General features: G+C 39.6%; 1 protein-coding gene across 1 annotated transcript; it reads left to right on the forward strand.

Annotated features, from left to right (window-relative positions):
• The first annotated feature begins 498 nt into the window (after window positions 1–498).
• Window positions 499–15,191, forward strand: hnrnpl2 (heterogeneous nuclear ribonucleoprotein L2). Its single transcript, XM_039654185.2, has 14 exons — window positions 499–654; window positions 1,213–1,331; window positions 1,427–1,664; window positions 1,759–1,844; window positions 2,102–2,198; window positions 3,021–3,093; window positions 9,195–9,227; window positions 10,638–10,706; window positions 10,938–11,200; window positions 11,287–11,408; window positions 12,598–12,799; window positions 12,889–12,946; window positions 13,494–13,598; window positions 14,785–15,191. The coding sequence occupies exons 1-14, from the start codon at window positions 568–570 to the stop codon at window positions 14,841–14,843; spliced, it is 1,611 nt and encodes a 536-aa protein (XP_039510119.1). The 5' UTR covers window positions 499–567; the 3' UTR covers window positions 14,844–15,191.

Here is a 15,191-nt window from a genome sequence, read left to right on the forward strand (position 1 = left end):
TCATAGTCTTTAATTTATCAATAGGTTTAAGACACTGATTTTTTTTTCAATTATTATTAGCCACTTTTATGTCAATAATTAAACAAAATGAATTCATTTTGATTAGGTTATTTATTTATTGTAGTTGAAAATATAAAATATAGCATATGCCAAATTAAAGGACATAAACTTATTTGGTTTTTATTATGTGTGCGCATTGAAATGAAACTGGATCTCGTTTTTTGGGGGGAAAACGTTCAAGATGACAAGAAATCAACTTTTTTATTAGTTAATTTATTTCAGAGTCAGATTACATGAAAACTAATTCGTGAACGACATAATATAATAAATCTGCCTTTTATTTGAGGGCTTCCGTATCAACGAATCTGAACGAGTGAATACGATAGAGCCCAATCATGGACCTTTGCTTTGTGGTACACTGTTTTCATTGGATTACAGTGGTGATTGACAGTTCCGTTGACCAGTAATATTTACGGTTCTTGTCTGGAGGGCGTCACCCCCGCCTGTCCCATTTTCTGTAGTTTTCGTCCATTTCATATTGTTGCGCGTGAATCGTAACGGGACAACATGGCGACGCAGACGGCCCGCTACTACAGTGAAGGTGGCAGAGCAACTAAACGCCAAAAAACGGAAAGCGAGGGAGGAATGGCGACCGTAAGACAAATCTTTGCTTACATACTCTCAGATTTTTTACAAGAGGATTTGATATGATATAGCTTTAGTTAGCTAGCTGGCTGAAGTAGCGCGAGTTAGCGAACCAGCTAACAAACACAATTGAGCTAACGTTACAACATGCTGGATGTTTGCACCGAACGCATTACAAAAACACAAATGTGTCTAAATGAAATGATTAGTAAGGAAATGTTTGCAATATTCGTGTGAAATATGTATTTTTTTTCACGCCACACATACACGCATATATTCGGTTTTTGTTTCTGAATGAATGAATTCTGATGGGTGTTGCTAAGCCTCAATCATAGATGCACGATGATGCAGACGCTATTAATCACAATCAGTGGGGAAATATTGTGCATCTTCACTCACAACAGACTCGACGGGTTAATAGATATTAAGTTAGAGAATGTGCTTAATTTGTACACGCTTAGGACCATAATGCAAAATATGAATAATATAATTTAGTCTTGTTATAAGTTATGTCTGTGCATAAGTTGTTATTAATTATACCTGTTCACTGGAATTGATGTTTTACAGGAAGGATATGATGACCCACATAAGACCCTGCCGTCTCTTGTGGTGCATGTTCGAGGTTTAGTGGACGGCGTTTTGGAGGCGGACATTGTTGAAGCCCTGCAAGAGTTTGGGACCATCAGGTAATTTTCTGGCTACATATACGTAGGTTGTCCCATACCTTAATTTTACCAGTTGTGAAACGCATTGAGGATCGCCCATCTCCATCTCTCTGCAGTTATGTAGTACTCATGCCCAAGAAGCGTCAAGCCCTGGTTGAATATGAGGATATGAATGGGTCTTGCAATGCTGTTACTTACGCCAACGACAACCAGATCTACATCGCCGGACATCCTGCGTTCGTGAACTACTCTACCAGTCAGAAGATATCCAGGCCGGGTGACCCTGATGACTCCCGCAGTGTTAATAATGTTTTGCTTTTCACGATCATGAACCCCATTTATCCCATTACCACGGTAATGCCCACAGCCACGAGGCAGAATTATTAATGTTTTTAATATAGAAATGTGTATTTTCACAATTCACACTAATATTCTTGTCCTTTTTTAGGATGTTCTGTACACTATTTGCAACAACTGTGGTCCTGTTCAAAGAATCGTCATCTTCAGGAAGAATGGTGTCCAGGCTATGGTGGAATATCCTTTACTGTTTCAGAATGAATATCAAAGCTGGTTGTGTTTATGAATCATTGTGCAGTTTTCATCTTGTCATTTGAGCCCTTTTCCCATGCCTATTCTTATACGATGTGTGTATTAAGAATGTCTTACAAACAGTTTCTATTCAAGCCAATTAACTGAAACTATAGTTTGTTGCCTTCCAAGATTGCTTTAAATAATGACATCTGTAGTCCTGGCACACAAGATTTCCTCTGTATTTCCTTAATTCCTCACACGTTTGATTCCGTTCAGAGCGCCCAAAGGGCCAAGGCCTCGCTCAATGGGGCTGATATATACTCCGGCTGTTGCACACTAAAGATCGAGTATGCCAAGGTGAGGTTCATCTAAATTCACTGTGTGATGATGTTTTAACATAAACAATTCTATCGTAATTTTTCAGACCATTTTGACGGTGATTGAATGATTTAAAAATGTGGTATCAGAGGAACCATCATTTTTAGCCAGTCTTCAAAATCTTAAAAGCAAGAGGTTATACAGTTAAACTCAAGTTTAAAATACTACAGCAAAAAAATAGTTTTCATGGCTCAATTTTTACTTTATTCCACCAATATATATCACTGCCCAGCCAAAATAAAGTCACTGTTTGGAATTAAATCAGCAAATGCTTAATAGTCTATGATTGGATCGTTATTACAGTTTGGCATTCTAACTCTAATTGATGGAGTGTGTAGGTTTTCATCTCTTAAACAGCCATGTCGGAAGAAACATGGTCATATTCCAGGATGAATATGCCGAGATTCATGGGGCTCAGATTGTGAAATAATGGTTTTGAGGAGCATGTAGAATCATTTTCACATATGAATTGGCACCTCAGAGTTTAAATTGATTGAAAGTCTTTGGGATGTTCTGTAGGAGACTTTTACAGAGTGCTGGACTCTTGCATTGACAAATACACAACATCTTGTCCAAACATTGATGCATCACATTTATTTCCATCAAGAGGTACATTCATTTTTGGTCAAGATCCTGAAAAATGTCCTTGATGTTTCTTTCTACATGGTGGTTTAAGAAATGAAAAGCTACACACTTAAAGAACTGAATATACCCAATATCCACTATCTCTACTCAAGGATGGCCATAGGTTATGGTAGAAAGCAAATTTTACTATATTAATTATATTTTTTTCTCTCTTAGCCAACACGCCTTAATGTGTTCAAGAACGACCAGGACACATGGGACTACACCAATCCGAACCTGAGCAGCCAAGGTACCGTTTACCCTACATCTGCTCTGACATTTCTCAGCGCTCTTACTGCCACTGTGGGGGAAATTAGTGGGTGGGATTGGGGCCTCTTACAAGCGCAGCAACGAATCCGCTGTTCATCCCCCTGTGCTGAGAGTTAGGCATACGTCTATATAGGCCAACATCTACACCGCATGCTGTGTATGTTTTCCTGACTCTCTGAGGGCAAAGTAAAAGGCCGTATCTGTGTGATCTTGCTAAGGCTTCCTCCGAATGTTGTCCTTCTGATATCTCACAAGCTTCCTTTTCCAGCAAAGCCCGTCACATGTCAGTAATGTGAGGGGCAAGTGGCTTTTTGGGTAAGCACCATGATTAGGTGGATGGTTTACTTGTACACATTTTATGGTCAACATGAAACTATGATTGAAACCCATTTTACTTTTCTAGGTGAAATGAAATTCAAGAAATGCATGGCGGGGAATGTGATTTTGTTGGAATAATTGAAAAAGGATTGGTGACATTGCTCAAAATGGAAAGTCGTTGTATTGTTCTTCAGAATAACTAAAATAGTAACGTGTTAAAAGTAAATGGGCACACATTTGATTTCATGTTGACTGTTAGGACTAAAACCATTACATGATTTTGGCTGATGGTGTTCGTCACCCAGAGAAATCCCTGTCACAAATTGCAGTTCAACCAACCAAACGGCTTTGAAAGCAATGTTCTTTGGTGCTCACGCCGGCCATTTGCTCCTCACATTCATGCGGTACATTTATAGACCAACACGAAAGCACAGAACCTTCCAGAATATCAAGTGCGCCAACAGAACACTCAGTACATCTGGACACGGGGGACATTTCCTAGATTTCACTGAAGACACAAGTGCCACAGACTTCCAACACTGTTACCAGTCAACAAACCACAACCTGCGAGAACATTTCTCCAGAAGGACAAACACTCATTTTACTCTCGTGAAACTGCAAGACATCCTGACAAATCACGCACCATTTAGCACTCATCACCTCCTACAGAAATGACACTGCCAACGAAGACATTCTTCCCATTGTACGGCAGTACACATTGATGGATTTGGGGTTGTTGGTGTAAGTAGTTATGGCTCCCACACCCATTCAACTTTCTTACGGGGTCAAGAACAAGACACACTCCACTGTGACACACCACCTTAACCTCACTGCTAACAAGGGATGTTTTTGACACGCATCCTCAAGTGACACCACGACACAAATCAAACAGACCTCTTCTCTTCATTCACGTCAGACTGTTGATGTCCACAGACAAACAGCCTTCTCCGAACCTGTCTGTCTTTCTCTGGGCCTCGTCGTCTTTCTCTCACCGTGCCGATCGTTACAACACAAACCCCACACCTACAAATCGACATGCCTCGTCAACAGCTGATGACACTAAACCACTCGAGACACCGAAGACACTGCAGACAACATTCCTACAAGCAGACGCACTGACACGCAGACACGTCAAGTGTTTTTACTCAGTTAAGCTCTGAAATTCTGCCCTGGAGGCTGGTGTTTCAAATACACTCTCTTCCTCCTCTAGACCTTCCCTTTCACGATTCCTCCTCTCTCTTTCTGTCAATATGTGACGTTTTTTTTCCCTTTTTTCAGTCGTTTGACTACTGTGTAACACCCTCCGTATGATGCAGGTTGGCTTTGTGTCTCTAGTGGAAGTACCAGTCAGTCTGAATTGAGCGTAAATCGCTCCAGCTTTTGGACCTCCGTAAGAAGACAGGCATTGAAATGTGAATATGGAGCAAATGCTGTCATCAGCGGAGCTTTGAAACCCGTCTGAAACAAAGAAGAGTGCTTGGGAAATCAGTGGCATGGACTGGTGGGGGGAAGAAATGGAAAGTTCTTATGTGCGCAATGGAGGAAGACGCTCAACGGTGGCTAATTTACGGCATGTTCTACTTGCCCCATCCTTCAACCCCCGATCCTTACGTTTGTACTGTAAGTAACCCCAAGCTTCTGTTGTCTTGGAGTGATACGCTCATAGTCTAATGTTTCATGGGGATGTGTGACCAAATGTTTGACTAACTTGACCCTTTCCTTTTCAGTTTAGTTTCTTTTGTTTTTGGTCTTCCCTCATTGGCCTCCAAATGTAGTTCAGCAAGGGTGCATTTCTGGGTTGGGTTGTGCTTCAGTGAGCAACATTATCATACTTGTGATCCTCTTGAGGATCCCCCATTTCACAGCCGGAGAAACACATTCTATGTGTTTAGACCAAATGCAAGGCGGCCGCTCTGGGGTGTGTTTCCCAAAGCCAATTATGGTCGCATGTTGCTACCAATAGTTCAGTGGATTATGCAACCATGTTTGGCTAACCATGCTTTTGGCATACGCACCCCTGTACAGGCTCTTTAAACTAGGGATGCACCAATCCGATAATGTAGGGAATTACAAACCTGCGCACATAACTATAGAATAAGTTCTTAATGCGCATGTGAACGCCATCAGCGTTTATCACAGGTTTGCGTTTAAAGTCTGTTAAGAGACATTCATGTACATTTTTACCTTACAGTTACTGTAAATCCGGCCAATAGTTCATAAACGCAAAAGGAGAACTGACCCCCGACTGAGCCTGGGTTCTCCCGAGGTTTTTTTTTTTTCCTCCATTGGGTCACCTGATGGAGTTTTAGGACGCCTTTAGGTCACTTGAGCCCCTTTTCCACCAAAGCATTTTGAGCGGCGGTTCGGAGCCGGTGCCTGCGCGCGAACCAGTTCTTTGTGTTTCGACAGCCAGAGAACCAGTTCTCGGCCAGGAGAACTGGTTCCAAAGCGGCACCAACTCTTTGCTGGACTAGAACCGTTCTTTTACCACGTCATGCTTACGTTGGGGGTTGGGGTGGGTTTAGATGTGCTATAGTGTTGTCAAAAAACTCGGTACTTCGGTACCAAGTCGGTACTAAAAAAAAAAAAATGTTACGGTACCATCTTTTCTAGGTACCGAATACCAGGTTAATCCAGTTCTAGACGCGCTGTCTGAAAGGTGCACAGTCCTCTTCATAACGCTGATATGGCTCTCTCTCTCTCTGAATCCACTTGTTGACACGAAAGGAGGAAAGAGCCACATATGGAAATATTTTGGATTTGGCTAATGTCACGTTGCCATAAGAGGCCGATTACATGCAAATTTGCAATTTCAAATATAGGCGCGAGGCAAGCGCGCTCATAATAAAAACTCGTTGCATAGGAGAGCAAGCGCTTTGGAAAGAATAAGCACGCGCAAAAATATAATAAAAAACACGCGCGATATGTGAACGGCCTCTAAAGTGCTTTCGGGGTAGTTTTACGAGTACATGAGCACAGTAGTATCCACCCGACACCAGAGTACTGGTATTAGTATCGATGCATCCCTATTTATGTCATTTAATGTCAGTGCCAGTTCTAGGCGTATTCTTGCCTTTAACTCAGCAGTTTTAAAAAGCCTTTTCAAAATTAAATATGAATGCAGTTTTAGATTAAATAAAAGTACAGTCAAATCAAATAAAACATGTTTTTTCTCCTGTAGCCTATAGTTTGGTAATGCTACCATAAGATACCATTTATCAACATTAGCTACTTCACATCAACACATTGAGTGAACAATATATTTTTACAACATTAATTAATGTTTGTAAATGTTATTTAATAGAAACACTTGATTGTTCATGTTTGTTCACTTCATTCATTGTGCATTAAATAAATGTTAACGGATTAGAACTTTACAAACAACTTTAAAAATGTGTTAGTGTATACTATTGTTTATTTTAGGTCATTTTATCTAATTTTTTTCTAAAGCGTTTATAATACAAATGTACAGTTTCCATACTTGTAACCGTGATAAACACTTAAATATATGTAAATTTAAACTAAGCTTTGGTACCGAAATTGGTACCGAGAACCGTGAATTTTTACTGGTATTGGTACCGAATACTGAAATTTTGGTACCGTGACAACACTTATGTGCTATAAACATCTTTTCTGACCATAATAAAGGATCGCAAATCCAAGAGAAACATTTGCAGAAACACAATGGAGTCCGCCTTTGTAATTGTTATGCTTGAAGTTAGCGCAAGCGTTTCTATTTTTGTAATTTTTTTTATTGAAGACATTAATAACAGTCACGATATAGAACAAATAAATGGAAAGAAAAAAAGACACAAGACAGGGGTACATAACTTATCAGGAAAGATTACATATCAAACGAAAAGATTAAAAGACTTGCATATTTCAATTGTTTTTAAAGCCTTCTTGGTACACGAGTTAGAGATATTCCCAAAGTAATGTTGTACTTGCAAGCGTTTCTAGCTAAGACGTGTGGCGACATACACAGTGACGTAACAACGTCGTTCCCTGGCGCTGTAGTCAGTGGAAAAACAAATAGGTTCTGAAGCGGTTCGCAAGTTGAACCAACTTTGAACCAGCACCAGTTCCGAACCAGTTATTTTTTTGGTGGAAAAGGGGTATAGAAGGAGTTTTTCGGTTCCTTGCCACTGTTGCATTTGGCTTGCTCAGTTGGGGCTATTCAAATTAATTAGTAATACCCTTGATCAGCTCTATCAAACGTGTATATTTTTCCACTAAGAAATGAATATTGTTATTATGATTTGATTGATACTGTGAAGCTGATTTGCTGTAATCTATATTGTGAAAAGTGCTATACTTGACTTAATAATCGGTATTGGTATCAGCTTCGAAATTGAAATTCAACCATATTTTGCTAACCATGCTTTTGGGATACGCACCCCTGTACAGGCTCTTTAAACTAGGGATGCACCAATCCGATAATCGGTATTGGTATCAGTTTTGAAATTGCGTTTTTTGTTTTGTTTTTTGTCGGGTTGGTTCTCGGTCAGACAGGAACTTGCGGTTGTTACTGTTAAGCTCCACAAAAGGCTAATAACATTATAAAGCAACATACGTTTTGTGCGCTATATTGCAAGTCTTCTGAAGCCTTTCGAAAGCTTAATGTGGGGAACAGACGAATATTTATATCGTTACATTAAAGTTCATGGTACGCAGAGTAAGAAGTTTGAGATCAATTGGAATGGTTGACTAAAGCAAAACCACTGAGAGTATATTGACTGATATTTTGATCTATTTTTGGGCTAATTCATATTTTAGAGTGGCTAAAGACTGGTAAAATTGGTCAAGTGACATCCCTGGTAATTAGTGGATTGTGTTAAAAGCCTAAAAGATCAAAATCAATCATCAGTTCCACACACACTCGGTATAGATATTCTTCAGTGAGCATTCGACTGGGATTGGTGTCGGTCGATATTCAGTATTTTGGGAATCTGATCTGTTTTATTGGTGCATCCCCACTTTAACTTAAAGTTAAGTTCCCCCAAAGTATACTTCTGTTTTTATGCGTCCGCAATGGTTTTTTTTTCATGAATAGGTTGGTCAACACTGTTTCACAGACGTATAAAAATCAACATGAAGTGGCAACAACTACTTTGTCTCATATTTCGAAGGCTGCACCCTGCGGAGGTTGCGTTTGTTGGCTGCGTACGTCATTGAGAGCCTCATTTTAGAAAAGTAGCCATTACACTCCAAAATATGAGAAATTGCAGTAATATTTCCCTCAAAGGAGCAACTCAATTTTGTGAAGGTTACTTTTCTGGGTTGAGACATAAGACGCACGCAGCCGAGGGCACAGCATTAGAAATGAGATGTGCTTATGCGAGGAGGTTAAGAGATACCCAGAACTCTAGTTTAAATGAGTGCGATGACATTTGTATCTGTTGTAACCTCTAGAGAGAAACCGTGCAGACATTAGACGAAGATGACACTTTCAAGTGCATACGTTGGCCATCTGTGTTCGAGTACAGTGCCAAATAGAGTATCCTTTGAAACGCTCTGTGTTCATACGCCAAGCATCAAAACTGAAGTATACTTTGGGCTTTAAATCACTGGTTGAGGGAAGAGAGAACTTGATTACCGCTATATATTTATCATTTTCAATGTGTTGCAGCTTTTGTAATAAGCAAAGCAAATAAAGGCATGGTGCCCTACACATTTAAGTTCCTGAATAGAGTAAGAACCCTGTAATGTGATTGTTCATAAATGTCAGTGAGATTGATGTTTGCACTGTGTGTACCTGAACAGGTGCAGATGCTGATGGCAATGGGGGCAATCAAGGTGTGTGTCTGCATTAGACAGTCTGTCCTTCCTCCCTCCCCCCACACACACACACTCCCAAACATATGACACACCACACCACATGGTCACTGCGAGTTTTTCGCTCTGTTGCTTTATTATGAGCTTGATTGGGCTGGTACACTGCAATAGAAAGACCGCTGACTGTTTGTGAGTTGTAATAAATAGGTCATGTTTAATGGGTGAATCTCATGAAACCTGTTGTAAAATTTTAGAGAGAAAATGAAAATATACTTTTCAATAATTTTCCCATTGTGGATATTCTCATTGCCGTGATGCAAAAAAACTCATGCCGAAATGTAAAAAAAATAAATAAATAAACCCAACAACCTAGTTTTATTACTACAAACATAGTATTTTTGTTGATTTTAAAGAAGTTACATTACAATGTTTTTTTTAATGTAGCCCTCAAACCGTATTCACTTTATAGCCCTTAATCCTGTAATTGTGGACAAATGTGGGCACAGAGGACTCAGGTGTGATCCTAATTTTTTATTTATTATAAATGTTATATGACTGTCTTCGATAAAGTTTTGTCTATCCATTTATGGTGTTTTTTTTATTTTGGGGGTATTTTTTTTTTATTTATTTGCTTAAAAAAGTACCATATTTTCTATGTAAATTATGCTTATTTTTATGTTTTATTTTTTAACTACATTAAAATACCATTCCAATAAGTTCTTAGAGCTAAAACCTAAAGATGAAGTGACTTTGCTGTCACCTGGTGTCTTATTTTGGCTTATTTTAGAATGCTCTAAATTAGTTTTTCCCATTCATTTCTATGGGTGCCCAGTTTTGACCCAAATACAAGATTAAGGAGTTTTTTTTTTCACCCACTTAACATTGTAGAATTGAGTCAAAAAAAATTGTGTGTGTTCAGGAGGCAAACTTAGGAAAAGTAGCCAAGTCTTGTACTGCTCAGATCAAGGAAACTATTTTTTAAAAATATATCAAAACTATTTTGCCCACATTTGTCCAGAATACGGTTTTAGGGTTAATGTAGTAAAAAAAAAAACTTGTTGTAGTAAAAAGAATCACCTTTGATAAGGATTAAAAAAAACTCAATAAAAAATGTTTGGACACAATAAGATGCATGATATACCATACAAAATTGAATGATAAAATCATCAGAACGAATATTCGTAAAGAAAATGAAGTCTATTTTAAGAAATATAAGAAAACAAGAAATCTTTTTTATAGATTTCACCCTTATTTCCACCCAACACCTTTGTTTGTTGTGCTGTGTCCCCTTCTCTGCTGATCTTAAAGCACGCGCCAGTCAAATTACCATTAGAGTCGGTGTCCTGTCCTGTCGCCTCTCAGCGAACTCACCTTTCACTCTCTCTCCTCCCTCTTTCCTTTCTTGGCCTTCTTTCTTCTCTCGCCTCTCAGATATGAACGCCAATCCCAACAAGCGCCAGAGGCAGCCGGCTCTGCTAGGAGACCACCCTCCAGAGTATGGTAAGCCTTGAGGGGTACACGCGTTTACACATTTAACCCATTTGCTCGCAAACGGGGGACTGGATGTTAAAACGACAACAAATTGGGGAGCGTTTATCACAGTGGCAGCAAGACGATGCTGTGTTGACGTTAACTTTTAATTTAAGCGAAGGGTGTGGATAATGTTTGTTTACTCCGAACCTGCCCACAATCCCTACGCCACATGTCTTTTTGTCGTTTGTGGGTCCTCAGGAGGTGGTTATCACGGATACCAAGAAGAGAGCTATGGTGCGCCCTACGAAGGGCGACGGATGGGGCCGCCCATGGCTGGTGGGCCAAGGCGCGGTGGGACCAGTCAGCGTTACGGTGGACAGTACGGCCCCCCGCCTCCGCCTCCAGGAGAATATGGTGCACACGCAGACTCCCCAGTGATCATGGTCTACGGCCTGGACCCCGTTAAAATTAACGCGGACAGGGTCTTCAACATCTTCTGCCTGTACGGCAATGTGGAACGGGTACGCACAGCAGCAATACGTGAGTCAGACACTGCCGAAATGCAAACGGCTTTATTTGAAAGCCCATTTTTCTCTTCTGAGTGTAGGTGAAGTTCATGAAGAGCAAGCCTGGAGCTGCCATGGTGGAGATGGGAGACTGCTATGCGGTGGATCGTGCCATCTCGCATCTCAACAACAACTTCCTGTTCAATCAGAAGCTCAACGTATGGTACGTTTCGATTGCAGATTTATTCGTTTTGCAATAGTGGCAGTTGGATCTTACATGATTCGTCACACATTCAAGCCTAATCGGATGAACCGTTTTGAATATTTTTGACAATTTAGATTTTTATTTAATCATTAAAGGCATATTACAATTGTGGTGTTAAAATACGAATTTAAACTGAAAAAAATTTTTTTTTACAATATGGTAATATGTATAGAAAATGTTCTTGATTGTCAAGATTTAAATTTTTTTTGTCCTAAGTCTTCAGTAAGTAAATTGCAAAATCTTTTATTTTATTTCATCTGATTATGGAGTAAAAAGACCATCACCTACCTTTCAAAAGTTTCAGGTCTGTAAGATTTTTTTTTTTTAAATGCTTTTGAAAAAAATATCATACCATTTATTGCATCACAAATATTACACTTTAAAATAACACATTTTGATCTTAACACATTAATGCACTTTAATACACTCTTGCTAAATGTTTTAATTTCATTCAAAAAAAGAAAGAAAAGTACTGACCCCAGAGTTTTGAACAGTAGTGGATCCAGTTCCATCATAAGACTCAAAATGGTCCGATACATGCAATCACACAATTACCGTAAGGCTCAAGCTGATTGGCCTCTGCTAATCCTGCAGCCAATACGCCTTATTCACGGCAGCGCCATCTTTGATTTTTAATGAGAATGAAAGCGAGGCTGTGAGGGATAGACTTGCATCTCTTCAATGGGCTGTACTGTTATTTAATGTGTTTTTGGATTGTTCTGCTCATGAAACACTGGAAAAATATCTTTCCAAGAAATGTCAGTTGACAAACTCCCGACAATGTAAGCTGTGAAAAATTTTAAGTGATCTAGCCGCTTTATTCAGCTTTTTACGCTAAGTCTATCCCTCACAGCCTCACTTTCATACCCGTCATGGCGCTGCTCTGAATAAGGTCTAAGAGATTGCTTACTCAACATTGAATTATTCTGGTGTAGTGTTTTCTGTAATCTAGTCCTGCAGTGCGACTATCAGTTCCTTTTTGAAACCTAGCCTAGTCCTGCTATGGGATTCATGTGTCTGCATACTTTCTGCTGCGTGTGTGTGTGTATCTAATGCCAGTAGCAAGTCCATACTTGCTCTCAGGAGCAGGCTGCGTAATTGAGTAATTCAAACGTTTCATCTGTTTGTTTGTGTTTCTCTGTGTCAGTGTGTCTAAGCAGCAGGCCATCATGCCCGGCCAGTCCTACGAGCTGGAGGACGGGACCAGCAGCTTCAAAGACTTCCACGGGAGCAGAAACAACCGCTTCACTTCTCCAGAGCAGGCGGCGAAGAACCGCATTCAGCACCCCAGCAACGTCCTCCACTTTTTCAACGCAGCACCTGAGGCTTCACCAGAGTCCTTCACCAGGGTCAGTTCATCACATCCGGGAATATCACGAGCTTTCATGTCTTATGATGATATTTGATGTCTAAATTTAGTACCTATATCTCTTTTCAGATCTGTGAAGAACTGGGTGTAAAGAGTCCTGCCAATGTCAAACTTTTTGCAGCCAAAGGTATTGTAATAGGAAAAATCGTGCCGTCTTTGCATTGTAAATCATCGCATAGAAAGCCAAACTCAACGAAACCTCATTTAAAGGTGCATTGCGCAACATTTCATGTTAAAAATGCCTGTTTTCCTAACCCATACGTGCTTAAACAATTGCCTGATGGGCTGAATGAGTCCTTCTCTGATCACTGTGATTGCCTCTATAATCCTGTGCAGTCAAATAAATAAATAAGAGATTCGGGACGGAATTTGAGACTGGGTGTGACGTCAGGCGCGTTCACACTCGCCTATGTCTTGCTGGTTTGTGTATTTGCCACCATTCTCCATATCAGCGAAGACAACTTGAGTCAACTTTCGACAAAAGTAGATGATCGATTCAAAGAGATCAGCTTGTAGTTCGTTCCAAACACCTGGTTGCAATTTTGCTTGTCGCCAGAGGGGGCATAGTTCTGCAAATCTTGCGCAATGCACCTTTTAAGTGCAGCCTGTGTCAGTTTTGTGTGGGAAACTTCTATTGCCCTCTGTTATGTCTCTAATGCCTCTTTATTGAACAGGTTCCACATCAGAGAGGAGTTCATCAGGGCTTCTGGAGTGGGAGTCTGTTAATGATGCCATGGAAGCCCTTGCTATGATGAACCATCACCAGATGAAGAACCCCAGTAAGTGACCTCGTCATTAGTGGGCGACTGATTTAAAAAAATATATATATAAATGTGGATGGCCAATGCTGGTATCTTAGCGAGCAGGGTGGACGCTCACATATGTAGTGCCACACAAATTTAAAGATAGTAAAAATGCATAACAATTGCTTAAATTAAGTTGATATTTTCTTAATTTGACCATTAACTGTATGCAGAAAATAAATTTAACTTAATAGCTAAATCTGTAAACAACTTTAGAAGGCAGCCTCTTGATTCTGTAATCCTTTCTCAGTATGTTTCACAAATAAAAAACAAGTGAAAATGACGTGAACGTGATCGCAATCTTTTAATTAACAGATCGATTCAAACACCCATGCGTTTTATAGGAATAAGAATAACTAGGATAAGTGACAACAATTCGGCTCTGTCTGTTAAACCTTCAGCAAGCACAATCCCTCTGATTCGGATTCCAGCTGAAAACTCATTTCTGAGAACAAGTCCTGGACATGTGCGGGTGTGAGTTCGGTCCTAGCATGCGGTTGTAAACAACTCTAACATAACCGTATAAAAGACTCAAATACAGGACTGACAACCAAATTCTGCGGCTGTGCGAACGTGGTCAGCGAGGCATTGTATCGTTCATTCAAAATCATTTTAAAAATCATTCAAATTAATTATTAGATATTTTTTTAAATAGGCTGCAGCAATTTTGTCAGAACAAAAAAAAAAAGTAAATTACCATATCTAGTTTAGGCTGTTCTACTTTTTAATAGTTTAATTTCTTTGTTTTAAAGTTCTATCTAATAATTTATATTAAAAAAAAAAAACCATTAAACCGAGAACTAACAAAGATGAAGAATAGGAGCAAAGACAATCAAGCACTGGCGTTCTCAGTGCTGTCAAAATAAAAGTCCCATATCCATCGCCAAAAAATTAATTATCATCCAATGACGTTAAATGCCACGTATCAGCCTTGGAGATGCGTTTATCAGTTGAATTGGTTATATGATGGGCACCTTTGATGGAAGTGACTTGTTAGAAATGGCAATCCCAGAATGCATTGCACAACCAAACTCAGTAAAAACTTGTGTTCAGTTTTATTTTTTTTAAGGAAACTTATTTTGTTCTCACTTGGTTCACACCCTTTTCCAATGGCCAGTCTGTAGTGTGTACTCATCCTGTGTTTGTGTGTTTCTCTGCACAGGTGGGCCGTACCCATACACACTTAAGCTGTGCTTCTCTACCGCACAGCACGCAAACTGAGTCCCAGGATCATCGCTCACCCATCACTTCACTTCCCTGCTACTTTATTGTCCTTTATGGCTCATTTGTGCGATTGGGTGTGCAGAGATGTTGAGTTAACCTTATGTTGATTGAGCCGCAGCACAAGCTGAGAGTGAAACTGACTGAACTCACTGTTTTTAATGAAGAGGAGTTAAAACGCTTTTGTACCAGTATTTTGGTTTTGTTACCTTTTTTTGTTCTTTTTTTATTTCTTACCATGATCGACTGTTAGCTCTGTGCTCAGCAACTCACTTTTAGAAATGTCACCCTGTAAAGAAGATTGCATTTTTTTTTTTCTGATTGTAAAATAAAAAGTGATTATGGGTC

Source organism: Pimephales promelas, chromosome 16 (genome assembly GCF_988280905.1).
Source record: "Pimephales promelas chromosome 16, fPimPro1.hap1.1, whole genome shotgun sequence".
NCBI lineage: Eukaryota > Metazoa > Chordata > Actinopteri > Cypriniformes > Leuciscidae > Pimephales > Pimephales promelas.

Coding starts and splice junctions, on each gene's coding strand:
- hnrnpl2 (XM_039654185.2), top strand. CDS start 568: ATGGCGACGCAGACGGCCCGCTACTACAGTGAAGGTGGCAGAGCAACT. Junction 3,094..9,194: donor TCCGAACCTGAGCAGCCAAG/GTACCGTTTACC, acceptor GTACCTGAACAG/GTGCAGATGCTGATGGCAAT. Junction 11,409..12,597: donor AATCAGAAGCTCAACGTATG/GTACGTTTCGAT, acceptor TCTCTGTGTCAG/TGTGTCTAAGCAGCAGGCCA.